This window comes from Malus domestica, chromosome 07, assembly GCF_042453785.1.
Source record: "Malus domestica chromosome 07, GDT2T_hap1".
NCBI classification, from domain to species: Eukaryota; Viridiplantae; Streptophyta; class Magnoliopsida; order Rosales; family Rosaceae; genus Malus; species Malus domestica.
This window is the reverse complement of record NC_091667.1, coordinates 3414830-3442287: the sequence shown is the minus strand read 5'-3', so window position 1 is coordinate 3442287 and position 27458 is coordinate 3414830. Positions and strand designations below refer to the sequence as shown.

Here is a 27458-nt window from a genome sequence, read left to right as displayed (position 1 = left end):
AATTAGCAATCGGGTGAGAGGCTCATCATCATAAGTTCGAGTATTTTACATTCTCCAACAAAAGTGAGATGTTCTTTTGCATCTTCTACATAGACCCCCACCGTTAGGTACGTGAAATAGTCTTTAGTTGCATCTTAATAAAATCTATGCAGCATTCAATGCTACATGTGTTTTAACCGTTAGATTTTATTTTCATAACTATTAGATCTTTCGTTATTAATCTCACATTCATTTTTGGTATTGGCACTCCAAATATGTCATCATGCACATTTTTTATAAATTTGGAGTGCATGATGACTTTTTGAAGTGCCTGGTGGCGTTTTAATTCCAAAATCAATTAGCAATAAGGTGAGAGGCTCATCGTCATAAGTTCGAGTATTTTACATTCTCCAACTAAAGTGAGATGTTCTTTTGCATCTTCTACATAGACCCCCACCGTTCGGTACGTGAAATAGTCTTTAGTTGCATCTTAATATAATCCACGCAACATTCAATGCTACATGTGTTTTAACCATTAGATTTGATTTTCATAACCATTAGATCTTTCATTATTAATCTCACATTCATTTTTGGTATTACTTAGTGCTACGTACCGTTGAAGATCATTGGTATCAGAAATTGCCAAGGAAGCTACTATATATATTTATTGGTTTGAATAAATTTTGAGGATGATCGTATTTGCGGAATCAAAATTCAATGTACAACCACACCACAATACAAACAATATTTGACCCGAATCATAAACTGAAAATAGTGCTTTCATTAGCACTTTGGAAAGTTTAAGAAGCATGAAATTTTTGTTAAAAAAATCCAATGATGCTTTCTAAAGAAGCATCTAACAACCTTTCCTACCCAACGCAGTCAAAAAGTGTTTAGTTGTTAGAAAACACTTTTAGCTCTTCTTATATCACTCCCCACCAAGTCCAAAGCTCTAATAAAAGCAGTTTTAGAAAATGCTTATGAACAAAAAAATGACTCCTACAAAAGCAATCTCAAACGAACACATAAAGACCAAACCCAGGGTACTTCGCAATAGTTTGAAGGTTGAACTGGGAGCATATATCAAGAGATGAAGATACATGAAAATTTCATAAGCTGTTAAGAAATAACTATGACAAAGCTCATCCCAATATATCAGGACCACTCTTCTCAATTCTTTCTGCTCGGAGGCAGCTGTGCCGGTTTCTCAAGACCGCCGCCCCTTCAGATTTGTAGAGAGCGAAATCCGAACTGGGAAACAGCTTTCCCATGTAGGAATGCATACAGAAACCTGGGCAGCCAACTCGTATAGTTGTATGTATACATATTTTCTCGCACATGTATACCCCTTCCTATGTATTTACGAAAAAGAAAAGGAATTTAATGTCTTCTGGGCTAAAAAAGTTTAATTCACCTCAGGACCGAGCTCCATGTTCTCTCGATTGCATTCAGGAGCTTGGGAAACCTGCCCCTTTTTGCCATTGCTATCAGGAGTCTGGGAAACCTGCGCATTTTTATTATTGCTTTCCGAAGAAGTTTGGGAAAGCTGCAAGTATTTGGAATGCCTTCGCTCCCTCTTGGCCTGTTTTTCCCTGCAAGCCAAGCAAACAGTTGATGCATCAACAACCAGTTCATAAAAAATGGGATTGGCAGGGAGGGGAACTGTCGATATCAGAACATTGTTATTAACAATGTAAAACAAGTATGTCTGCTTACTTTAGAGCCGGGGAAGAGCGGTATTTGTCTATTGGCTCTTTAGCACTGCAGACGGACCGTTGTTCACCAGATGGAGTTCCATCCCAGGTTCCCAAATCTGTAAAATACTTGGAAAAAAATTATTACATCGAAATAACTCAAAAACTGGAAATCAACTCATTGTGTTTAGAACAGTTGAAACTAACCTTGAAGCAATATATCTTCACCAAAATCGCCTTTCAGTTTCCAAAAGCAATGTCCATCAGCATCGACAAGATAAGGCTGTATTCTAACAGCCTCACATATTCCATCGCCTATAAAATAAGTCAAAACAATTTTGGCACAAGCATGTTTAACCAGATTTTCATGAAGAACCAAAACATGGAAAGCATTTCAACCAAATGGAAAAACATCTCAAGTGTTAAGTATTAACAATAGTTTTAACATCAATTACAGAAAGCGAATAGGGTAATTGAAAGGATAAAGATGTTAGAAATGGGAACTTACTTTCCGGTATCATGGCCATAGCATCGACCACCTCCGTGTGAGCTCGAGCAGCCTTACGTCAGAGTAATGAAACAATGGAGTCCAACTCTGAAATTGGGACAGCACTGCCATTATCTGCAGTGGTTCTCTTAGCCATCTCCTCCAGCGACTTTGCTTGGAGATCTCTCTCCTGCACATATATGATCGATTTAGTTAAAAACAGAACTCCATGTTGGCTCCGAAAGATGCTTGCCTCAAAGATTTCCTTCTTGTCATATGACCTTATTCTTTGCTAGAGCAAACCCTTTACATTGGACAACTCTTTTATTTTGCTCCTCAATCCATCCCCTCAGCGTCCTGGACAAGGGACTGAAAAGAACTCATCACTCGTAACGGAGTAAGCAGACAACTACAAAGTTATAATCTGCATACTATGTATCTTCTACTTACTTTGCATTAAGAGCCCCATCACAGAGGAAATTCAAAAGCCTAAGATTTTGGGAGAAGCTTAAGGCATCATATCCATCCCTGCCTTCACTAAAACACTCAGAAGGCAACTCCTTCATAACGGGGTCAACCCTTGAGACCCTGGATGCGGAGATCAGGTTCTCCAAATCTTGGAACCATGAGCAGTTGGTGCTTGTTTGCTATAGAGATCTAAGAGAAAATAAAGTTGGCGTAAACCATATGAATTATTTTAGCACAGTAAAGCGATGCACAAAATCAATTAAAACAAGATTAGAGAAACATTTAATCAAATATATAATAGAACAAAAGTAAGAATTACCTCGCTAAATGTTTCACAGAACTTCAAAAACTGGAGAGCATTTTCTATATCCTCAGCAGCTAATGGTACCCTGAGGTAGGGGAAGCTCAATATCTATCTCTCTGCTCTCAACGCGGCATTCCTTGACCCTGCGACACCCTCTTGCAGCCTTGCCCTTGACCTTGACATCATTCTCATTCACAGCAGCACCACCATCTCTGATGCATTCCAAGTTCCCATCAACTCGTCCTGCTTTGCTACATCCGAGTACTTCACATCTTCGCTCTGATCAAGGGCGTTCTCCTTCTCTCGTTTGCTACGTGAACCAACACACATTGCCTGCAAAAACTCAAGACCATAAGCCCTCTTAAACAGAACTAAAACCAACCAACAACAATATCAATATGAATTCACAAAGAAAAAACTAAAATCAACAGCACCACCATCTCTGCTGCCAAAATCAACCTCTTGAGTCTCAATCCTCGACTTTAAGATGCTTTCTGACTTCCTTGGCATTGTCATTCTTATTTCTCTTAGCAGCAGTACCATCTCTGCTGCCATTATAAATTTCCATCAACTCCTCCTGCTTCGTTTTCTTAGTTTCCTGCTCATCAGATTTTGGAGATGCATCCAAGTTCATATCATTGCTTCCATCAAGAGATTTCTTCTTCCCTTGTTTTCTTGGTGAACCAACACTGGTTCACACTGGTTTCCAATTAAAAAATGGAATTCAATTTTTGTTATCTCAGTGTTCAACATAAGAAATATCGTTCCTGTGAAATGTGTAGTGCAGCAACCACCCACCTCTTGTAACATAATGTACTAACTTCCATCAAGCGCAAGCATGAGGGCAGCACTCCAAAGAAACTTGCTCTCATTTTAGTTTTGTGGTCATCGTCACCCGTTCTCACTTCAACAGCTGTGTATGTACCAAAACAGATCTGCAACCACACAAAGATGGCAGCAACATGAAGGGAAGATGAAAAGGCATTTTTGCTTGTTTTGAAAATAAAGCAGCATATGAGAAAAACATCATTCCAGGGGTTACCTATCCAATTGAAGGAGAATCATATTCATGTCACACTGCAGGAGAACCATTCATAGACAACTAATTGATGGATGCAATGGACTTAGGTAATTCAATCTTTACAGCACAATTTGCTATCTGCATCAGCAAAGCCGACAAACATGTTAGTGACATAATTTTGCCCTGAAAGCATAGTTGAATTTCACTGTTAACATTTGACTAATACATAAGCTTAAATGATGCCTTCACATTTTCCCCTACTTCATCATTGCAATCAAACTCTGAAAGCGGGAACAAAATTTACACATGATTTGACAAGGAAAGATAGCAATGTGAAAGTTTTAGTCAATCCAGTTTATTCCTTGAAAGTTCAAGTTTGACAATCGGGATCTTTTCGTTATCTTGAGCTGGATAGGCATTCCACCACAATCAAATCACATAAGTACGAGAAAGAAATAAAAACATCATCCAGGGTTACCTCATCGCCCATGTGGGAGAATCATATTCATGACAGATAAGCCAGAGCACGATTCGACGACTAGTAATTAATGTAAGCTAACACAAGTTGCCCTCGGATGATATTATCTTGAAATTTCACGATACATGGTTTACAGGGGAGAACAAACACGGAAGGGAGATGGAAGAGTAGCGTAGTTGAATTAAACAATTAATAACTGATTGATTGATTGATTAAAACAGTATAAATGACAGCAAATAATTGAAGAGAAACTTTTTACAGAGTCTGAATCTTGGCTATGGAATGAAAATGGTGCTATGTGCGTACCTCACTTTGACTTGAGATCTCAAATGATGACTTGGTCGTCTATCTTGATGCAAGGAATGTGAGCTATCTTCATCCACTCTTCTCCCGTCTTCTCCTGACACCTCCTCTCCAGAGAAGAACACCTTTCGATACTCAGGAAAGAGAGCGATGCCGGAAGACCCTCTTTTGGCAGGAATTCGAGACTATCACAGCTGCTAATTCCGAGCTTTTGAAGACAAGTGAGGTGTTGAAGTCCCTTTCCCTCCAAAGATTTCAGACTTCTCATTCCGTGGATATAGAGAGCGTGAAGAGTGGTAGGGAGCAGCTGTTCCTTGAGCAACGTCTCCAACACATTCTCGCTTCCACAGATCCGAATTGTTCGAAGGGAGACAATTCGTTGCAAACCCCAGTACTCCACTGAAGGCTTCAGTTTCTCACACTGTGCGATATGAAATGTTTGTAGGTTGGGAGGCAAACCCCCTTCTGCAAATGACTCAACATTTTCAAGATCTATATTCAAAAATTGAAGGGCTGTGAGGGTGTGTATTCGGTCGGGCAATAACTTCAAATTCTCGCATCCCCAGACTCTAAATTCAGCCAGGTTGGGAGTGTGCAATCCCCCGTGGGGAAAAGAGACCAGATTTCGACAGTAGTCGATACAGAGCTCCTTGAGATGAGTGAGATTTTCAACTTCAGCTCCTCCTCCAATCGAAAGGGATTCTAGATTTTTATTGGCCATTATATTAAGAACTGAAAGTTTGGGGAAAACGCCCAGCGGGAAGGACCTCAGTGAATCACAGCTGTCCGTCAATCTCAAATCTTGAAGGGATGTCAATTTGGCCATCATCTCATGAGATAGGAATTCTAATCTCCTGCAATGGTATATTGTAAGAGATGTCAACGAAGTGGGTAGACCATTTTTAGGGAACGACAAGAGTGATGCGCAGTTAACGAGACTCAAGCTTTGAAGACAATTGCTGAAGTGCGGCCGCAAGCATTCTTTGGGACTAAAAAATTGAATGGCAAGTTTGGTAAGCGAAGAAAGCGACTCCGTCTCCGGTAACGACGAGAGACCAGGGCATCGAACTATCCGCAGTTCTTCAAGAGACTGTCGCAAGGACTCCATGTTAACGATGAGAGACCACGGTATTCTGGTAGCCCCTTCATGTAGAACCCCACAGTCAGACACGGAAAGTTTTCTCAAGCAAGGAAGATGATCGGGCAAGTTCCCCCTCAGCTTCGGACAATTCTCTAAACTCAGCTCCTCAAGACGAGGAAAGTCTAGAGATTCACCTCTGCCTGAACAAGGTAGCCATTCCTCCCACTCCGGCATCTCTGTGAACTCTAGCTTCTTGAGAGATTGAAATGGCTGACTTAAAGAAGCTCCAATACCCCTGTAGAACTCAACACCAATACTCATGACAGATTTCATCCTTTCTATATAGAGCTTTTTGAGAGCGGGTAACCGTCCAACTGGTGGCAACCACAAACAAGTAATACAATCAGTGAGACGCATGACTTGTATGTTGGAGAAGGAAGAGTCTCCCAACCAATCCGGAAAGATGGTTCCACCATAATATCCGATGGTCAGCTTCGCCAGGTTTACTGAAGGTTGTAGACTTTCAAGTACACGTCTCTCTTTGATGGAATCATATGCATCCTCACGACCCCATGCCAACTCTACTTCGTTCAGATCTTTCTTATCCTTCAAATTGGCCCCCAAGGCATCTATAGGATTGACAACATTTTGCAGATTCAAGATAGAGAATTTTCCTCGAAGGTGCGACAATTGCCCCAATTCTCCAATGCCACTTGACCCAGTAGATTTCCCCAACACAAAAACAGTCAATGTTCTCAAACTTTTTAAACTACCCATTTGTACCGGCATCTTTCTTAGGGCTGGTTTGGTATTGCTGTGCTTTGAAAAAAAGCTGCTGTGAGAATAAGCGGCTGTGCTGTGAGAATAAGCGGCTGTGAAATAAAGCCGGTAGAGTGTTTGGTAAATTTTTTTGTGAAAGTGCTTTTGGAAAAAAAAACAGGATGATAGTGTGTCTTTTCATTAAAGGAGCACTGTAGCTCCGTGTGCTTTGAAAAAACTGGCTTTTTTTCAAAGCAGCAAATAGCAGCTTCAGCTTTTCCTTTGATTTTCAGCTTATTCTCACAGCAGCTTCCAAAATAAGCCTTTTTTTTTCAGTTTACCAAACACAAAAATGACCCACAGCTTTTTTTCACAGTGGCTTTTTTTAAAATCACCTCAATCCCAAACGGGGCCTTATACCAGTTCCACTAATATCAAGATGACGCAAATTAATCAATTTCCTCATGTCTGCAGGCAATTCAACAAGAGACGAGCAACCTAACAATAATAGAGTTTGCAGATTGTAGAGATCACACATCGTATTTGGCAACGTTTTAACAGCAGTGTAAGAGAAATCAATGTAGCGCAAGTGCAAGTGTTTACCAATGCTATCAGGTATTTGAGTGATATTTTTATATCCTGACAGTGACAACACCCTTAAACATTTTAGTACTGGTAACAAGTCCTCTAGAACCTTAATGCTTACATAGTTCTCATCCCACTCGTCTAATGGTCTTAAAGACATGGGAAATAAAGTGCGCAAACATTTAATTTCGTCCAATGGCTTAAACTTTGCAGCAGTATCAAATCTTCCTCTCATATATGACAAATGTCGAACTCGTTTAGGATCATGTGGCTTTCCCTCATCCAACCTAAAACAAAATTCTCCAGACACGGACATTGCCAAGTCGTTAATGAGATCATGCATTGTGAAACTTGATTTCCCAGTTAATGATCTTTGAAGTAGTGATCGTGACAATAGTTCATCAAAGTTTCTCTTGCCGAACTCTTCCAATCCTTTACCATTCTCAACTTGTGGAATTAAACCCAGTGCCATCCAAAGTTGAATTATATTTTCCCTTTCAAATTCACAGTCCTTTGGGAAAATTGAGAAATAAGCAAAGCATTGTTTCAAATAAATAGGGAGATAATGGTAACTCAATCTTAATGATGGAAGAACACCTTTATTGTGCAATATCTCCCAAAGATTGCTGTTCAATATGTGACTCCATTCCTCGTAATCCACATTACAACCTAAGAGACCCCCAAGCGCTTTTGCAGCTAAAGGAAGACCATTGCACTTGCGTGCAATTTGCTTACCAATTTCTTCCAAGTCTGGATGCACACTAGGATTTTCATTTCTAAATGCATGTTTTGCGAGTAACAACCAACAATCTTCATTGGACAGATGTTTCAAGAAGTGAATAGGCACGGTGTGCACTTGGGATGCAACACTTTCGTTTCTCGTTGTTACAATGACCTTACTTCCCCTCGCCCCATAAGTAAAAGGAGCCCGTACAAGATCCCAATCACTGTAGTTGTCATTCCAAAGGTCGTCCAACACAAATAGGAACTTTTTCCCCCTCACTTGTTCACTTAGTTCAACTTGAAGCAAGCTATCTTGAAGACTGCAAGGTTTTGAGCTAATTGATTCAATAAGGGTTTTAGTTACCCTCATAGCATCAAAATCTTCGGAAACACATGCCCAAGCAGTAACATCAAAATGCTCTTTTATTATTTCATCGTTGTAAAGGACCTGAGCAAGGGTTGTCTTACCAACCCCGCCCATTCCCACTATGGGGATTACTGATACGTGGCTGCTACTTGCATAATCAGATAGCAACATTGTTTTCAACTTGTCTTTATCTCCGTCCCTACCATAAGGACAAAATTCATGCTCAACGAAGAAAGTTGTGGGAGTTCTTTGAGGATATTTCCCCTTAACACCTCCTATAAGACCAAGGAGCTTAATTTTTTTTGCGAGGTGTTCTAACCTTTGGAATAACTCTTGTATCCTACCATTCATGCCTTGATAAAAAGGATTAAGAGAGGTAGATAGGAAGTTCCACACCTGGGTTTTCTTAGTTTGATATTCAGATTCCACCTTGGAGCGCAAAGCTTCAGCATCGATCTCATCAAGTAGATCCTCCGCATCAAAGACAGCATGTTTCAGCTCGTCGAGCCAGCTTCCCACAGCAGGGTTGACAATCTGCTTCTCCTCTGCATCATTGACCACTGCATGAAGGGTCAACAACGTCAGCTTCAGCTTCTCCATGAGCGAACGATCAAGCTTTTTCCCCCGAAACAGATCCAAGAACTCGCCGGAACCAATCTTATCGCACATCACCTGGATGGAAGCAGAGAGAAAAGCCTCTCCAATCAAAGCTCCTGCCATTTTCTTCTTTCTTTCTGGAAACTAGTAATCTGAGAGAAGAGTTTTGTGATGGAAACTGAAGCTTAAACTCTTATGAACTTCACTTTTGTGAGCGGGACGACTAGATATTGTCTTGGTCAATAATTCAGTGGACCACACACGTCAATAATTGTTTTGTGAGTGGAAAAGTAGAGGGTAAAAAATTGTGTCGGTGGGACCGTGGGATGAGGAAACGTTTTCTACTAAGCGATCCTAAGGCCATCTCCAACCCAAGGGTCCAAAGGGCCAGAGGGCCGAAAATAACCCTAAAATCGTCTCCAACCGAGGGCTAGGCCAGAGGGCTCTGGAATCTGGGAGGACCCCACGGGATCGGAGAGGGCTGGCTTTTTTTTTTTTAATGTTTTGTTATTCCTGTCGGAATACATGCTATTATTTAATATAATAAATAATGATGTATTCCTGTCGGTTATAACCGACATGATTGTTTTAAAAAAAAATTCAAATGAAACGGCTACTAGCCGTTGCATTTGATTTGTTTTTTTTTTTTACATTATTATTATTCTTTTTTATTTACAACATTTTTCATATAACTTCTATTTTTTCCTATAACTTTTATTTCACAAAATTTGGTTTTTTTTAAATTCCATTTTTTTTCCTATAACTTCTATTTCACAACTTCTATTTCACAAAATTTGTTTCATATTTTTTTTTCCTATAACTTCTATTTCACAAAATTTACTTCATATTGTTTTTTAAATTCCATTTTTTTCCTATAACTTCTATTTCACAAAATTTGTTTCATATTTTTTTTAAATTCCATTTTTTTTCCTATAACTTCTATTTGACAAAATTTGTTTCATATTTTTTTTAAATTCTATTTTTTTTCCTATAACTTCCTAAGCCATTATACAACATTAAATTAAATTAAGTAACATGAAACAACATTAAACAATATGAAACAACATTAAATAAAATTAACCAACATAAAAATTATACAACATGAAACTTAAACAACATTTTAGTTGTAGTTTTTAAATAATAAATTATGTTTGGCCCTATGGCCCTTTGGCCCTCGGTTGGAGACGGTTTTTTGTGATAGGGCTAAAACGAGCCATCTGGCCCTCTGACCCTCGATTGGAGACGGAGGCAAATATGGCATTGTACTGTTCATTAAAATATTAATATCTTGGAGAATCTTGGAGGGCCAGAGGGCTAAAACGAGCCCTCTGGCCAGCCTTCGGTTGGAGATGGCCTAAGTTTCTCTCCTTACCAACTAGTTAGGATCTAACATAAAATCTATTATTACAAAACCACAAATAAAGTAACATTTGTTACTCAATCAAAATAGAAATAGCATGTTATATACATGAATTTACATCTACAAAAGAGTACATGTTAAAGTATTACGAGCAGATAATAGATGCCTTACAAACATTTTGTCAGTTTGTCCTATTTTAGTTCCAATATTAAGAAAATGGGTTATTTTTTTTCTATTTTTCTTTATTCTATTGTACTGATGTCACCAATAACGTACATGAAGCACTATCATGGCTTAGAGTTGTTACCAAGAATATTTCTAACATATGAGAGACTGCTCCAACCATCCTCCATCAAAATTAGATTAAGGCGTATCATCAATTTTTCCACAACATCTTCCAACAACAAAAATAACTCTCCACTCAATATACAACCTCTACTTGACCTCTTTAACGAAAATATCCTCAAGTTAATATCTTATCGACACAATATTGATTGTCGCACATCACCTGGATGGAAGCAGAGAGAAAAGCCTCCCCAATCAAAGCTCCTGCCATTTTTTTCTTTCTTTCCGGAAACTAGTAATCTGAGAGAGGAGTTTTGTGATGGAAACTGAAGCTTAAACTCTTAACTTCACTTTTGTGAGCTGGACGACTAGATATTGTCTTGGTCAATAATTCAGTGGACCACACACACTCAATCATTAAAATTGATGGTCGTGCTTTGTTTTGTGAGTGGAAAAGTAGAGGCTAAATTTTTGTGTCGGTGGGATGAGGAAACATTTTTATTTTCTACTTTGGATAAAAGTGAATCGTACCGCCGGTGCAATAGACAATTGTCCTGTTTTCAAACAATATAGTATACGTCTAATTGATATTTGTCACGTGGTGTCACTGATTTATAAGTTATAAGAGAATTTTTCTCATTCAAGAATGGATGCATGATACCGTTTAACTAAAAACTGAAATTCAAATAATTACCAAGCGACCCTAAGTTTCTCTCCTAACCGACTAGTTAGGATCTAACATAAAATCTATTATTACAAAACCACAAATAAAGTAACATTTGTTACTCAATCAAAATAGAAATAGCATGTTATATACATGAATTTACATCTACAAAAGAGTACATGTTAAAGTATGACAAGCAGATACTAGATGCCTTACGAACTCTATTGTCATACATTTTGTCAGTTTGTCCTATTTTAGTCTTAAGATTAGAAAAATGAGTTATTTTTTGTCTATTTCTCTTTATTCTATTCTACTACTGTCACCAATAACATACATGAAGCACTATCATGGCTTAGAGTTGTTACCAAGAATATTTCTAACATATGACAAACTGCTCCAACCATCCTCCATCAAAATTCGGTTAAGGCATATCATCAATTTTCCCACATCTTCCAACAACAAAAATTACTCTCCACTCAATATGCAACCTCTACTTGGCGTCTTTGACGACAATATTCTCAAGTTAATATCTTATCGACACAATATTGATTAAAGTATTGACACAATATTACAGGCATTTTCATTAAAGATGACTAATAGAAATTGCATTTTGAGAGCAGAGATCGTTGGTGTATTTGTCAAAAGTCTAGTAAGCCCAATTTTCCTTTAATGAATTGGGGATGGCAATAGAATCACCTTTTTTCAGCAATAGAGATGTGGTAGATGTGGGTTAGGCCAATTGGCTAAGTAATGTGTCTGCCTTTTTACAATCCAGTTCGCATCCCTCTCATCATAGACTACAGTAGTTTAAAATATCACATGTCGAAAATGGGAATGGAGAGTGTTGAACTTTGTATCTTTCAATATATTAGAAAGATAAATGTCACTAAATTAATGACTACTTGGTAAACAAATGCGTATCTTTAATCGCACCATACTTTATACAAAGTATACAAACACCTGTTGTCCTTCACAAACTATATCTTCTGCACACTTACGACCTAAAATGTTGGCGCTTTTAAGGATAGGCCTGTACGCCACCAACATATGTTGCTTCAACTGATGCAGATTCTTCAGCTACGGCATCATCCCACGAATCCGTGGACAGTATGACAAAGTCTGCCAGTTTTCCGAGCGATAGAGATCCCAAATCACTGTCAAGAAAGCATGCGCGAGCTGCTGAAAGAGTGTACCTGTCATGATTGTTAATGTATCAGGTGGAACTATAATACAGCGGCAAGTATGAGAGATGGTACAAAACAACGTTGATCAGTTGGATGACACATTCTTAGTGACTCTGGTCTGGGACACCGATCAAGAAGAAACACGAATAACCTAAACAGCAGTCTTAAGGAAATTTGTGTCAACAAATAATGAAATCTAAAGGATCAAATGATTCAGTGTCGCATACCCCTTCAATGCCTCATTCAGAGAAAGTCTTTCAGTGGGAATCCATGCAGTATCCCAACCAGGGGGAATCCTTTTCATTGCTGTCTTAATACCACCTAAAGGATTAATATCCGAGACCTGCAAGAACAGCAACAATCTAAAACTACACAAAGTTTCATACACTAAACATAAAGTGCATCAGAGAGCCTCGCGTATAATTACGTACGCGTGAAAAATATATCTGCAAGAGTCATTACACTTACCGGAAAATCAGAACCAAGTGCCAACTGTCCATTGCCAGCCAAGAGTGACTTGAATAAGTAGGATCCCTTGTGAGCCCTGTCTATCCCAAGTTTTTTTGTCGCAGATTCAGCGTCATCTAATAGGTGCTCTGGCTATGGAGAATTGGTGTTTGAGTTTTAGAATGAAATTTATTCACAGCAACAACGGAGTAACGATAATCACTCAAAGGTTTGAAAACTATTAAGACCAAAGGGGCGAAAAATAGCAATTAAATGAAAGAGGAAAATGGAACTCATCTACTAAAGACATTTTTCAAAAAACTATTTTATTAAGTAGATTACTTTTTAAACCAGAAAGTGATGCAAATGTCAATGTGAAAGTACAGTAACATGTGATCCCACAGCATACAAAAGATAATAGTGTGATCAAACCTGTACTGAAGCAACAATCCCGAGTTCACCAAATCGGGCTGGTGTCCCAGGTGCTAGATGTTGGGCATGCTCAATCTGAAAGCAATTTTTTCTCCAGTCATGCAAGACATAATAAAATTTTGAAAGGGAAAAAGTTTGCGAAGCATATGCTACATTTGAACAATCAACGTTCAGAGAAAATATTTTTACCCTGAATCTTCGATCCCTTACTCCATTTGTTGAAAACACTGACTCGTACATGTTAAGGATCAAATCATTTGCTTTATCACCTATGGCATGAATGGCAACCTGAACACAACGTAAAACAAATTTTAGAAGTGCGATTTCATTTACATCTTGTAGAGAGTTGAGACATTTCGAAGGAGATGAGACCACACCTGAAGCCCAACTTTATCCGAAGTCAAGGTCAGGTTGAAGAGACTTTCATTATCCGTCACTTGCAAGCCATAATTATGAGGCTCATCAGCATATGGCTACAGAATTTAAAAGAAAACTATCAAGAAGATAATCTATTAAATGTGGAAATAAAAAAAGTTACTTGATATGATGATGCAAGAGTATGAGGTGAATTAGATAAGCTCACTACAACGAATTCCTATCTTCCTAACAACATTTCCCCTGCCTTAACAGCAATAGCATAGAAAGAAGAATAAATATATGACAAAGAAAATATATAAAAAATAAATGGAAGTGGCCAAAGTCAACGGATTTCAAATTTATATGCTAAATTTACTAAAAGAAGTGCAAATGCAAAAGTACCGAGGTCTTCACCTCATAAAACAGTGCACTATTTGAACCCAGTGAGCCATCAGCAAAAGCTTTAACACCGCCCAAGTAAATCCATTGGCTCAGAGTACGTCCAACTTTGTTAACAAGGTGCTGAAAAGGAAAAAAAAAACTCTAAGAAAGACAATAAACGACACAAAAATTAAAACATTCAGTGAAGTTAATAACTAGGTTGGTTGGATATAAAAAACAAATATTCTAGAAAGTAAGTTGTCCAATGCAAAATTCCCCATATTGACATCTCCTAGTGGTCAAACAAATGTCAAGAGACTTCATTTCAAGAAAAAGAATAAAAAGAGTAGACATTATTAACTCATATGCATTTCGAATAAGAAACAATATGCAGAAACATAAACCTAACCAACAGTGTAATTGCAAAAAATGTTCAAAATAATTACCCTCTATAAATTTGAAAAGGAGCTTCGTTCTATAAGGAAAAGGCAGAATATTCATATGACAACATAAAGGAAAAACAGATGAACAATCATTCTTTAACCCCTGTCAGGCTGAGAATAAATTATTACGTAAGATTAGACCCCAAAGAAGTAACCGATAAGAAGTCATACATGTAACCGTGACCAAGTCTCCAAGGGAAAAAATAAGCAGACCCTGATCACCATCTTCCCTGAACAATCAGCCCATTGATAAACATCTGCAAAAAGTAACGAAATGAGAAAACAAGTAAACAAGCATCTGAAGCAGCATGACTAATTAAAATCTTAATATATATGGCCAAAAAAAAAAAAGCATGTTGATGTTCCATGGATGTAATAGAGTTGTAAACAGTCGTCTGACTGAACACTAATCATTTTTACAATATTACTTTAAGAACTGCATTAAACTTTTGTTGTCAGTATGTTAATGTTGATAGTGATTCCTTTACATGACCAAAAAGTCATGTGAACCGACTTACTAGAATAATGATGTTTCGACTCAAAGGACATCCAAATAAACCCTTAAGAAACTTAACAGAAACCTGAAAAATCTTCCCAGGATTGCTTTGCTGATGCCCCAGGAAAATATCTACCAAAATCAACAACTGTTGTTACACCCCTCATCAAGGCATGATTGCTGGCTCTAAGCATAGCTTCCCTCCGCTCCTCTACTGATACCTCTGGAATGGATGGAAGGAGAAGCTTCATTGCTGAATCAATCAGCAGTCCAGTAGGTTCTGCAGAACAATGAGCTGGAACATAAGTAACTTATCACTCTAGATGTTACTTATCTAAAGATCTAAGGATACTGAAAATAGATGAAAATGATTTGATTGTGTTAAAAAATTTGAACTTTTGTCGAATAAGTCAAGGATACTATTGGTACAGCAGCATCACAAGTGTCATGTCAACAAATACCCAACGCCCTAAATATTGAAAAAATTGTATGCCGTTTCCCTTGCCTATTGGTATATCCAAGGAATTGCAAAGATTCAGGATGGCCCAACTGAAAGCATCTAAGACATAAAAAAAAGGAAGTTAAATAATACCTCCGCTGGTTGTTTTCATAATAGTTCCACCAATTGGAGCTTCTGATGAATTTGTAATGCCAGCCAACTTAAGTGCCACTGAATTAGCCAAGCCCATATGGCCATCCATCCTTGATAGCCAAACCTGTCAACGAGGTATACAAATGACATTAAAACACATACTATGATAACTATCAAAGCACCAAACTTTCATTTATAAGACTTACAGGATTGTAAGGTGTAATATCGTCAATCCAAGAAGCCGCTGGCAATTCCCCTCCCCAAAAATCATTGTTCCATCCACCACCCAAAATCCAAGAACCTTGTTTTGCGTCTGATTTTTTCATTTTGTAGTCTATCAAAGATGAGGTTTCGCAAGATTCTATGCAATTTGAAAAACATAATAATATATTTTAAAAAGACAAAAAACAACACAGCATAAAGGCAGGGAACTGACTTCTCACTGCTTCTTTGACCCGCCTCAGAAATTCCTCTTTTTTACTTATGCCTCGTAGTTCCACACGCCCCATCTGTTGTCCATTGGCAACATTTCAAATGCACATACAGAAACTTGAATAAGAAGGAAAATGGACAAATAAGAAATCATTTGGTTATTGTACAAAGTTTATATTACAAAATTTATGGGAAAAGCATAGCTGGAAACCACAGTTTGAAGACTCGTGAAGGATAGAAGTTGTTGAAAGAAAGTTCCAGACAATATAGTTTATAGATATGTTTAAAATTTCACGTAAATGAACACACATGCACACTAACATAGTGGAATATCCAATAAATCAATTCACAAACCTGAGAGAAGTAAAAAACTCCAATAACAAACACTACAACATGTTTTGAATGGAAGATGCATAATGAAAGGAATTCTAGCCTCTTGAACGCTCAATTTTTCAAGGCTTATGCTTCCAATTGAGTTTAAATAGTGGTTTTGCAAATTTAGATTGCGTAAGTAGAAACTAAAAACACAAACAATATATGCATTGGGCCCAAGCACACAAAACTTTACATTTCCCATTAGGAAGGGAAAATACAAGCGTAAGACAAGTACAGTCACAAAGTCACTTGTTTCTTAAGCTAGATGTACTTTTTTAAATTAATGTCCTTTTCTCTACTATTTATGGCGGATTACTTGTCCACTTTACTGTACAGTTTCTTATTGTAAGTTGTTTGTGGATGTCACATCGACATCTTTGTACATAACTTTTGGTTGTAAATTGTAATAAAGCATGTTTCTTCTCAAAAACAAAAAACACAAAAGTTTCCTTACAGAGAGTATTTCTCAGGGAAAAAAGGAGCGTATAACACTCAGACCAAACTCAATTTTAAATTTGACACTTCTACCGTACCTGGAGTCCACCAAAAATGAGATGGACGTGAGAATCAATAAATCCAGGGACGACAATCTTTCCCATAAGATCGAGCTCCTTAGTCCGATATCCAACCATATCCTGCATTTGAGAAGGTTATATTCAAAACTCACTGAACTTGGTACTTTTCCTTACCAACTAAGCTCATATAATGTAAAGAAAAGGTTATGGCATTTGCAATATAAGTAGATAATAAAAGGCCAGAAAAAATACAATGCCTAAATGCTACTTAGACATACAAAACCGACCACATTGCCGTACAGTAGTGGTCCCCACCTGCACTAAATTTAGACCGGTGCTCAACAATGTGGTCGGTTTTATGTCTAAGTAGCATTGTTGTTATGAAATTGAACAAAAGGAATGAAGTGGTGAAAAATAACAACAATAATATCAATCAAGCTGTTCGCCCTATTGCACCAAAGTTCGAATCCTCTCACCATACATTAGAGTATTTTATATTATTTGTATTGCAAAATTTGTAAAAATAAAAAAAAAATTGTGAAACATGGTGAACCTGGACGGAGGAGTAGTTGCCAACACGAAGAACCCTTCCGTTGCGAACAGCCATGGAATCGGCGAATGGGAGAGACTCGTCGCTCGTGTATATCTTGGCATTTCTCACCACCATGTCCGCCACCGGAGACTTCCACAAACTCCACCGCCACTCTGCAATAAAATTCAAGTATTAAAACTGAAAAATATAGAAAAAAATGGTGAAAATTGAAAGAGTGGGAGCAGGAGTTTTACGGTGGCCGGGATTGAGAACGAGAACGGCGACGACGAGAGCGACGGAAGCAGAGACGAGTACGAGGAATTTCATTTTCTTTTCTGAACTTGGCAGAGAGCCGGAGGAAGAGACAAAACTGAGTCTATTCAGTCTTCACTTCAGAGTCGCTTTCAGTTTGGTTGAGGAGAAAAAGTTGCCAACAAACGACGGAAAAAAAACAACAAAAACGACATAGCCACGGCCACAAGTGACGCCGGATTGGGAAAATGAGGAAACTAAGCAATTTTTACTAGAGCGCTGTTTCGTTACTATAAAAATTAAGAAAACTAATGAAAATGATTTGAAAAGTTTTAATTTTAATCAAAAATCATGTTATAAGTTTTGTTTAATGATTAGTACAAGATCCATATTGAAGTAGTCAAACTAAAAATGACCCAACTATCATAAATTATGATTTGTCGATTTTACTCCTAACTTTTTTAGGTTGAGTTCCAGATTTTCGTCATTAATGTAGTTCATCGTTGTTTTGCAGACCTTCTTTTTCTTTGAAACAAAAATATAGATCATCATGCTATTTAATTTATATTTTGTATTATTTCGTTGAAATGTGATCGTCGTTATTATTCATAGTGTATTCGAGGTCCTATTTTTCAATTTTTCTTCGTCAGTGGAGTTCATCATTTGTTTCTCCAGAAAATAAATTTGAGATCTGCATGCTTTTCAATAATAACGACGGGTCACTGTTTCTGGACTGTAAAAATAAACTCTTTCTGGAATTTAAGTCACTGTTTCTGGAATTTAAGTTACTGTTTTTGGAATCTGAATCATTGTTCCTGAAATCTAAGTAACGGTTTCTGAATCCAAATGAAATAGACACAGGTGATCATAACTCTTCTTTAACAGGAAACATTAAAAGGTTGTACCCATTGCACAAGGCTCCCGCTTTACGCATGGTCTGGGAGAGGTGAATGTAACCCAAATTATAGACAAAGTGATCCTCATTGACTTACCCAACTTTCAATAGAATTTTAATACTTCATGAAGTATTCAAAATTCTAGTTCATGCTTCTTTCTTTCGACAAAATATTCCCTAGTGTAAACCCCCTTCCCAAATGATTGCTATTACATCCTTATTTACAAAATTATTGAACGCAAGTTCATCATCACTATTTCAAGGTAAACGTATTAAATCCACATTGTGATTCCCGATAGCCTATCTTCAATCTGCATCGAAAGAATCATTTGAAAATCGTTTTGTGGATATAATAAGTTTACTAGAATTTTAAGTTACCAGTTAATGCAGAATATAAAAATCTTGAACAAGTAAGAAGCAATAACATTCTCTATATGGGTTCCTTTGGGGCTCAACCTAAATATGGATGTTTAAGGAAAACGGTTACCAGCTGAAGCAGAATGATTAGGTCCATATCCAGCTTCATTTCCTAAGGAAAAAGAGATAATGCAAGCATGATTTTTGTCTCTCTTAACCATGCCTATCACACGGTCCATCATTGCAGTAGCCCAGCTTGGTTCTAAAGTAGGATGCTTCACATGCCCAGAAAGATCAAAACCATGGGTCTCAATGTTGGCTTCATCTATCATGTACATGCCATACAAATCACAAAGCTCATACCAACGGGGATGTTGGGGATAATGACTGTTTCTCACAGCATTGAAATTGTGTTGCTTCATTAGCTTCATTAAAACCAAATCCTGTACACAAAACAGTGATGAAAACTTCAAGAACACAGTAAATAGAACCATCCCCTCAAGTTGCAGATCAACTAGGCAAGCAGAGAATAAAGAAGGGAACTAAAATATGCGTCACCTTAACCATGCAGGATTCTATGTTTGTCTTCCCCAGACGTGGATGATGCTCATGCCTGTTTACACCCCTTATTATTATTGGATGCCCATTAACAAGCAGCTGTTTGGGGGCTCTGGATACTTGTCGTATGCCTACAAGGCATGATTCACAGTCCACAAGGTTGCCAGATGCATCTTTCAATATAACAGCAAGAGCGTACAGATTTGGCTGTGGATGGTAAACAATCAGTTGAGACACTTGGATACGATACACACACACACACACACACACAGGAGAAAAGGAGTCGAAAGTGTTAAAAAGCAAATACTGCAACACAAGATTTGTAAAATTTAATTGTACAAAAACGAATCATCTGGTTATATACTTTCTTTCCCTAACATTTATTATTCCCATTAGAGAACAAGCATAAAAGAGACATGGAATGAGAGCAACAGGATTCAGCAACTAAAATTAAACTACAGATTCAAATTCTTTAATATTTACTATTTAGTACAACATCACCAAAAGCATTAGAACCTCAAGTCTTAAAGGCGATGGAAGTAAGAGAAAAAGTTTTTGCTAAAAACTCATTTATGGCCAGTTTATATCATATATTAATTGTGATCTGCTCTATCTTCTTCCTGCTCTATAAAGTACTCTCTTAGAGCATTCCCATTTGGAGGTGTATACTATTATCTCAAGTGATCTATCTACTTTATGCTTAAGTCGAGCAAGAACTTGATTACCATGTAGAAAAGAACAAATGCCATATTCTCAAAACGACTTGACTAGCTCTTAATCCTAACCAAGGAAGAAAATATCGGTAATATCGGAAATATCGGTAGTCCGAAAACACGGAAATATAGATGGAAATATCGGTAAAATATCGATATCGATAAAAATTACATGGAAACCACGGAAATTGTAAGAAAAACTTGGAAATTTTTATTGAAACTTTGTAGGATGCTTATTTAGTCAATTATCTATTAGTTTATCACAAAAAATTGGAAAGAAATGCATTGCATGATGGATTTAACATTATCAAGTTGATTATATAGAGAGCTGACAAACATTGTGAGTGTAAAAAATATGTAGTAATTAATGAAAGAAGTCTAAACACACCATAATCATTTATATATAATGAATTAGTACAATATTTGGAGGTTTTATTTAGGATATTAAAAAAAAAAAAAAAGTGAATAAAATGATGAAGAATAATGTGCCGAATTTGACACTTTAAATTTCTTACACATAAGCATGCGTTTAGGCGTTGAAGTTCCAAATTATAGTATATCAATTAACAATTGAAAATCAATACATTGAATAAGACTAAACTTTAATTTGGATGCCGATTATGTTTTTTCAAGTTTATATAAAGTAAAAAATTGAATTTTGGAAGTCCGGAGTGTGTCAATTGTTTTATAATTCGTCCGAATACATATATCAGGTTGCTACTCAACGTAATTTGAAAGTATATCTAGTGCAAGGACTTGTCTTTTTTTGTTGATAAGCAAAGGGTTTGTAGCTTTTTTTGCTAAGCAGTAGAACATATTATGTTTGTTTAATCTTTAGCATTTGATGGTTGTCCACAAATATAGGATAGAAGGCCCCAAATTAGATCTGGCTCTTACCTAGTTGGAGTCACAAGTTCACATGTACCAGCCCTTGAGGCAAAACGTTTTGGTTTTCCGGCCAAACCACGGCGAGTTGGCTGGCGTGCAAGGTATCAATCTCTTCGTCTCGTCGAGTAGTACAACTTTCCTTTTTGTTTCACTCAATTTCGTTGAGTATTGAAAAAGTTATACTCATTTGAATCTTACCCAGTTTCCGGCGACCTCAGTGGCTTTCGAGGCAATTTCCGGCCAAACCACAACGAGTCAGACGTCGTGTGAGATACCATTCTCTTCGTCTCTTCGAGGGCTACAACTTTCCTTTTTGTTTCACTCAATTTAGTTGCGTATTGAAAAAGTTATACTCATTTGAATCTTATTCCGGCGACCTCAGTGGCTTTCGAGGCAATTTCCGGCCAAACCACGGCGAGTTGGCCTGCGTGCAAGGTATCAATCTCTTCGTCTCGTCGAGTAGTACAACTTTCCTTTTTGTTTCACTCAATTTGGTTGAGTATTGAAAAAGTTATACTCATTTGAATCTTACCCAGTTTCCGACGACCTCAGTGACTTTCGAGGCATTTTCTGGCCAAACCACGATGATTCAGACGTCGTGTGAGGTACCATTCTCTTCGTCTCTTCGAGGGCTACAACTTTCGTTTTTGTCTTGCTTAATTTTGTTAAGTTTTGACAAAGTTATGGCCGTTTAAAATGGGTGTGGATTTTCGGCCGAAATTCCTATTTTCTTCCTTGGTCGAGTCCCACATCGCCCAGAGAGGGCAGTGAGCAAGCCAAGAACGCCTATAAAAGGCACATTCACACGCTGAGAAATGCATGTCTTGGTTGGCCTTTGGGGGCTTTGATCAAGTATAGTATGTGTTGAGATTTTTTAACATTTTTAAGTATTTTTTAATATTATATTACGATATTATCGATAATTTTAAAAATATCGCGATATTATCGATAATATTGATAATATCGTGATATTTGGACGAAAATCAGTTGGATAGTTAAAAAATTTTCGGATCTTCAAAAAAACGATAATATTGGCGATATTTCGCCGATATTATCGATTTTTTCTTCCTTGATCCTAACTAATATTTAGTTCAGGCAGGCTGAGTAAGGGAGAAAGTTGTAACCTCTAGTATTCACAAACTCTGGTGTCATGTGAACAAGGAAATCTACTTATCCTATAGGCTGTTATAATTTAACAAGACATTTCTTCCAACATATCTAGCACAAGAAATCAAAATAAGTTATCTAACAAAAAGGTGCAGCACACACAAATACTACACATTAGGTTAAAATATTCCCAGTGCCCAGGAACGTCCAACATCTGACAGATATTTTTGGAGATCATCAATGACTCAATGAATACTAATAAGAAAAAAAGTGCATATAACTTCAAATGGTTGCTTTTACCTTAATAACAAGACGGGAAGAAACAAAAAGAAACAACAAATCAAGAGCCCTTGCTCAGCAGACCAAAGCCTCGGCTTTTCCAGTCTCCCTTCCAGCCAATAACCATGAAATCCAAGGCGTGTGCTAGGTGAGGGATTAAGCTTTAAACTAGCCACATTAGATGAGGCCAGATCAGCAAATCCATCACTACTGTACCAGCTAGCCATGTCAAATAATGAAGCTTCTTTTGTGTAGTTGGAAAGAATACTATCTTTAGATGTTTCTCTGGAGTTATCTATTTTCACATCAACCTGGTAAAAAATGAAAAAACAAAATAATTAGATAATTAAATAAAAAAAATTTCGATGTAGTGAAATAGCACGAAGAAGAGAACATAATCACGTCATACTGTATATTGATAAACGGGTATATTCCAAAAGCCTGACAGATAAATCAATTACAGTGTAAACTTAACAGACATTGTGATAATCAAAGGAAGAGTGAGCATAACAAAATAATCAGATAGTATGAATAAGAAACGTTAATGGGTCACAAACTATTGTCCAGGAATGTGCAAGAGAGGTCCATCCAGACAAAACTACAAAACATTGTTTGTTTTTATTACTCATTTAAAACAAAGACATCATTCCTCAATTAATAGATACTTGCCTGTATGTCTGCATAAGAAAAGTCCTCGGCCAGAGTTGATTTGAAAAAATAGTCTGCAATGAATACCTGCACATCAGTTAAACTTAGGATTTAATGGTATGCAATTGCCAAGTAAAGTTAGGAGCAAATAGTAGTTTATGTTATTCAAAACAATGAGGAAATAGTTAAGATCATTTTATATGTCTAACCAAAGTAAAATATGTATTAGCGAAGTAATGAACTAGATCATGACTTCAATTTTTTACAAAAACACATCTGCACACTGACATGCTGACATGTGAAGAGATGGAATGATCTTATTGTATATTCAAATCATCAATGCATACATGTCCCCAGTCTCCCGCTATATAATAGCTCCAAGAAAAGACCATCGCACTGTCTAATGGTATTTAAAAGAAAACACAAATGCAAGAAGATAATAAAACCTGTGGCTTGGAAAGGAGAAGCACATCACGATGAATGCCAGATAACCACCAATGATCTTGATCTTCAAGGTAAGAGCCATCACTCCATCTGAAAACTTGAACAGCTAATACATTTTTCTTGTCTGTACTGGATGGGTAAATATAGTCGGTGATTTCAAATTCAGCAGGAAGTCTGCTGTCCTGAGTGACCTAGCACAAAATGAAGGTGGTTAATGTATCTGACAGAAATTCCTACCAAACCATGCATCCTTTATAAACACAAAATGATCTTCACTTTCACATTGCTATATGCACTGAGTGCTACAATCTACAAGATCAACAAGTGCGCTTATTGCTAAATAATTAAAAAGCCATTAAAAAATTACCCATATCCTATCGGAATCCCATTCACCCACGTGCAGAAAGCAGAATCAACAGCTTCGAAGTGCAAAAAATCCTGCGACCTGTCAAATGCTAGTCACATGTCATATAAAACAGAAAGCACGAGGGGTGTCATGCAGGTGAATCCTCAGTGTGTGTAATGATGCATACATTCCGGAATGTAATTACATTTCAAAATGGTTACTTTAAAGTTGAAAATAAGACTATTTCGAAGCATACAAATTATAACAAGGTACAGGTTTTGAGATCAGAAAACAAAAAACAGAAGGAAAAAAGAATAAAAATAAAAGAATTCAAAAGCGTCACTAAATAGGAAGCAGCAATGCATTCAAATTGATCATACCATTCCATTCTTTAGGAATGTCAAAGTATGTCCTATAACAGCCGGTAGGATTGTCCGCAGGGACAAAAGGTGGATCCAGTGGAAATGGATAAACAACGTTTGTATAAATAGGCCGATCAAATCCATGCAAGTGCCAATTTGTTCCATTAGAGAAAAAAAATAATGAGTTGGATGAAAATTGCATGTCCTAGATACGGAAAAATCATGATCGAAGAATAACATAAACAGTTCACAAACTTGTAACATAAAGGTATTGTTAATGCTCAAACCACTACAAGGAATAAGGACATAAACAATAAGAATATAAAAATATTATTAAATTTCCTATTCTTTTAAAAATAAAGATGAAAAGATAATTATGGAATCATGAAGTTACAATACAAGCAAAGAATTTTCCAAATTCCACAAGCTTCAGTTAGCGACTATAGTTCATAGCACAATTTTATATCCGGAAGCAACTGACTCATTTGTAAGCAGCACGTCTAAGCAGTTTCACCATCTGACATGCCTACGTCTCTTGAAAGAAAAAAGGTGGTGAAATACAGGGCCGATTCATGATAGCAAAAATCTTCTACCAGAATAACAATTAGTCAACTTGCATGTGAACATAAATTAACTGAACAATTAAAAATGCGTACACATAAACGTGCCTTCAACGTCTGTCACATATCCATAACATTGAATGCAAACTACACCGTTGCAAAAAGGAATATACAAAGAAGCAGTGTAGAGAAAACTCATGGTTAAAGTAAAATGATCCAGTAGATTTCTGGCATGCATGAGAGAGACATGTTTAAGAAGAAACAAAATTCATAAATCATTTCTTGAAATGGAACAGTAGCAGTGAAGGAGTCCTGAATTGAAACTTGGACCTATCTATCTACAAAAGAAATGTAACTGGAAGAACTTCAACAAAGAAATTCCCCCCAACCTGCCTTCCAATTTAGCAGAAAAATTGAATGTGGTGGATCCTTGGATCTACTGAGACTGATTCCCAAAGTGAAGACAGTAAACCTCATGCTAACCCTCTCCCAAAGAGGTAGGTCCTTAAATTCTAGGTAGTTGCAGATATAAATATATCTTGATAAATTTTATTGGTTTCCCATCAGTTCCTAGAACTTGATTGGATGCGAGCCAACTATCAATTCTACACTCCTACTCAACACACAATATAAATATAAGGAAGAAAAAGTGAAAGATACAGATCTGCTTACCAGGCAAAGTTTCCCACTGAATATCAGGAAATGCAAAGTCATAAAAATTTACGGGAACATTTTTAGGACTGGAAGCCAAGAAGAATTTCCAAAAGCCTGACAAGGACTTGACAAAAGGCAAGCCCTTGACCCAAAGAGCCGCACTGTCAAGAGCTTCAAGAACAGCATCATCATTCCAAACAGCAGAGTCGGATACCAGAAAATTCACTTTGTTGCGTTCATACCAATATTTCAGAGACCCTGCACAACATAAGGAACATCAGATATCTTCTAGAAGTAACGCATTCAATCAGAACTTAGATGATGGTGCTCCTGAATCGTGCACCCAAACATCTGAGTCCGACATGGAACTATTTGGTTCTGCAGTTTTAAGGCTTGGGAAAGGGTACAATATTCCTTTCCCATGTTCCTAATCCTACCCAGTTACGTGTACTATCATGTGTATCAGGTTAATGCCCCCAACCTTGAACAAGACGCCCGTACTATTGGCAATATGTAACACCATGCTCACATACCAAACCATGGCACAGTTCATGAGCGATGTGCGATAATACAAATTGGCATCACAACCATGCCACATCTTTCCCTATTCACTCTAGATATTTAAAAAAAAAAAACATTTTTACCAAAAACCTAATGTATCACAACTCCTACAAAAACTTTAACCCAAATATGTTAACCCAATCGATGAGCTTGCACATACAATACATATAACTTATACTCAAACGTAGTCGAGTATAATCTGCAAAGTCAAAACTATACATGAAATCACTAAACCATCATCATTTACGATATGTATCGCGTGTAGAACCTCAAATTCATAGTAAACAACTCAGCCAAACGCATTCGAACGTTAAATTTACATCCAAAATACAATGTGAATCTGAATCAAAGAGTTATACTTCAACAATTCATCAATAAACCCCAGCAAAAAACAATTCAACTACTCAACCTAAAGCTTAAAAATACAAAAACCAAATTCAAGAAATCAAATTTTAGAAAATCAAAAATCAAAGCAACAAGAAACTGAAATTGAAAATGGAATGCCATGAGTGTGACCTTCAACTGATTCATGGCAGCGTAAAGGGACATGGGCGTCTTTCTTCCGCCATTTGATGATCGACTGGTCCTCCCACACGTGATGCTGCCCGTTCTCTAAGAGGGAAACGAGTTGACCCGGCAAGGAAGCAACCATAGCCGAAACTCAGATGTTGTGGATCAATCAGACTGGAGTGGGAGTGGAAGTGGGAGAGTGGAGCTCATAAAGCAGTAAGACATCAAGAAAATGGTGACTTTCTTTGTATAGATTGTCGTATTTGGCATATTCCTTCACAAAAAAATTTAAATAAAATAATGGTTGATTGGATAACCTTGCACGTTTCTTTTGGATCCGTTCATCGTACATCGTGAGTTAAATTTTTGTCAACTATTGTTTATATTCAATTTTAAATAAAAAAATTACAATGATTTCTGACCGCATGATGTACGATGAACGGATGTGATTAGAGGATCCGATCGGGATCTTAGTCATGCTAGGTTGGGATGGTGGCCCAATTAGCCGGTTTTGTTTGATTTGGTTCGGTTTAAGTTTCAAATCCCATTGATCAAGCTAGTAACATAGTTGAACTAAAAGAATTAGTAAAAGAAAATAATAACTATATACCTTTTTTTTTTTTCTTCTTGGATGCTCACTTTTTGAATTTTAATCATCAAATTGAATGAATTAAAACGAAAATAATGAACATGATTAAACAAGATTGTGTAAGAAAAGAGAAACTGTGCATGATTATTTGTAATCCATTGAACAAATACGTTATATTACCTCAGAGATATATATACAAGGAATTTCATAATCTAAATTAAAAATAGTAATAGACTGAGAATCTTTTTGGTATTTTGGTATTAAGGGTTTAACTAAAATTGTGATACCATTTTTTTCTTCTTGGATGCTCACTTTTTGAATTTTAGTCATCAGATTGAATGAACTAAAACGAAAATAATGAATATGATTAAACAAGATTGTGCAAGAAAAGAAA

The 27458-nt window shown here is 37.0% G+C and overlaps 4 protein-coding genes across 7 annotated transcripts; all 4 read right to left on the bottom strand.

Annotated features, from left to right (window-relative positions):
* Positions 1-1036: 1036 nt before the first annotated feature.
* Positions 1037-9114, bottom strand: LOC103409984 (putative disease resistance RPP13-like protein 1). Of its 2 annotated transcripts, none has more exons than XM_070825165.1 (12): positions 6995-9114; positions 4738-6615; positions 3975-4091; positions 3731-3867; positions 3367-3631; positions 2948-3265; positions 2611-2817; positions 2442-2529; positions 2182-2350; positions 1881-1988; positions 1696-1792; positions 1037-1571 (listed from the first exon to the last, which is right to left on the bottom strand). In XM_070825165.1, exons 1-2 carry the CDS (start codon positions 8967-8969, stop codon positions 4757-4759), a joined length of 3834 nt encoding a protein of 1277 aa, XP_070681266.1. In that variant the 5' UTR covers positions 8970-9114; the 3' UTR covers positions 1037-1571; positions 1696-1792; positions 1881-1988; positions 2182-2350; positions 2442-2529; positions 2611-2817; positions 2948-3265; positions 3367-3631; positions 3731-3867; positions 3975-4091; positions 4738-4756. The 2 variants fall into 2 exon arrangements, with proteins under 2 accessions (XP_070681266.1, XP_070681265.1); XM_070825164.1 differs by having other exon boundaries at positions 3370-3631.
* On the bottom strand, positions 2240-3804 carry LOC103420509 (uncharacterized). Its single transcript, XM_029104775.1, has 7 exons — positions 3731-3804; positions 3473-3621; positions 3129-3303; positions 2948-3017; positions 2611-2807; positions 2442-2529; positions 2240-2350 (listed from the first exon to the last, which is right to left on the bottom strand). The coding sequence occupies exons 1-7, from the start codon at positions 3802-3804 to the stop codon at positions 2240-2242; spliced, it is 864 nt and encodes a 287-aa protein (XP_028960608.1).
* Positions 9115-11997: 2883 nt separating the features above from the next.
* On the bottom strand, positions 11998-17856 carry LOC103438564 (protein LONG AFTER FAR-RED 3). Of its 3 annotated transcripts, none has more exons than XM_008377099.4 (15): positions 17596-17856; positions 17363-17514; positions 16828-16929; positions 15924-15996; positions 15694-15800; positions 15488-15611; positions 14981-15175; positions 14571-14656; positions 13990-14097; positions 13596-13691; positions 13408-13506; positions 13219-13293; positions 12808-12939; positions 12567-12682; positions 11998-12348 (listed from the first exon to the last, which is right to left on the bottom strand). In XM_008377099.4, exons 1-15 carry the CDS (start codon positions 17666-17668, stop codon positions 12174-12176), a joined length of 1713 nt encoding a protein of 570 aa, XP_008375321.2. In that variant the 5' UTR covers positions 17669-17856; the 3' UTR covers positions 11998-12173. The 3 variants fall into 3 exon arrangements, with proteins under 3 accessions (XP_008375321.2, XP_017188629.2, XP_070680539.1); XM_017333140.3 differs by having other exon boundaries at positions 11998-12334; positions 17596-17834; XM_070824438.1 differs by lacking the exon at positions 16828-16929 and having other exon boundaries at positions 17596-17786.
* A 1043-nt stretch (positions 17857-18899) lies between these two features.
* LOC103438703 (uncharacterized) lies at positions 18900-26617 on the bottom strand. The gene is made up of 8 exons (XM_070825081.1): positions 26482-26617; positions 25423-25662; positions 23850-23893; positions 23485-23673; positions 23060-23125; positions 22466-22701; positions 19404-19614; positions 18900-19288 (listed from the first exon to the last, which is right to left on the bottom strand). Exons 1-8 carry the CDS (start codon positions 26615-26617, stop codon positions 18959-18961), a joined length of 1452 nt encoding a protein of 483 aa, XP_070681182.1. The 3' UTR covers positions 18900-18958.
* Between the last annotated feature and the right edge of the window lie 841 nt (positions 26618-27458).

Excerpts from the sequence above, each read along its gene's own strand:
- LOC103438703 (XM_070825081.1), bottom strand. The coding sequence starts at position 26,617 with ATGGTTGCTTCCTTGCCGGGTCAACTCGTTTCCCTCTTAGAGAACGGG. Across the intron at positions 23,126-23,484 it reads TTCTCCTTTCCAAGCCACAG|GTATTCATTGCAGACTATTT; the intron begins GTTTTATTATCT and ends ACTGATGTGCAG. Across the intron at positions 19,615-22,465 it reads CCGAGGCTTTGGTCTGCTGA|ACAGCCAAATCTGTACGCTC; the intron begins GCAAGGGCTCTT and ends TGTTTACCATCC.
- LOC103420509 (XM_029104775.1), bottom strand. The coding sequence starts at position 3,804 with ATGAGAGCAAGTTTCTTTGGAGTGCTGCCCTCATGCTTGCGCTTGATG. Across the intron at positions 2,808-2,947 it reads TCTGTGAAACATTTAGCGAG|CAAACAAGCACCAACTGCTC; the intron begins GTAATTCTTACT and ends AGATCTCTATAG. Across the intron at positions 2,351-2,441 it reads TTGCTCTAGCAAAGAATAAG|GAGAGAGATCTCCAAGCAAA; the intron begins GTCATATGACAA and ends ATATATGTGCAG.
- LOC103438564 (XM_008377099.4), bottom strand. The coding sequence starts at position 17,668 with ATGAAATTCCTCGTACTCGTCTCTGCTTCCGTCGCTCTCGTCGTCGCC. Across the intron at positions 13,507-13,595 it reads CGGATAAAGTTGGGCTTCAG|GTTGCCATTCATGCCATAGG; the intron begins GTGTGGTCTCAT and ends CGTTGTGTTCAG. Across the intron at positions 13,294-13,407 it reads TAAGGGATCGAAGATTCAGG|ATTGAGCATGCCCAACATCT; the intron begins GTAAAAATATTT and ends AATTGCTTTCAG.
- LOC103409984 (XM_070825165.1), bottom strand. The coding sequence starts at position 8,969 with ATGGCAGGAGCTTTGATTGGAGAGGCTTTTCTCTCTGCTTCCATCCAG. Across the intron at positions 6,616-6,994 it reads TCTTGATATTAGTGGAACTG|CCCTAAGAAAGATGCCGGTA; the intron begins GTATAAGGCCCC and ends ATACCAAACCAG.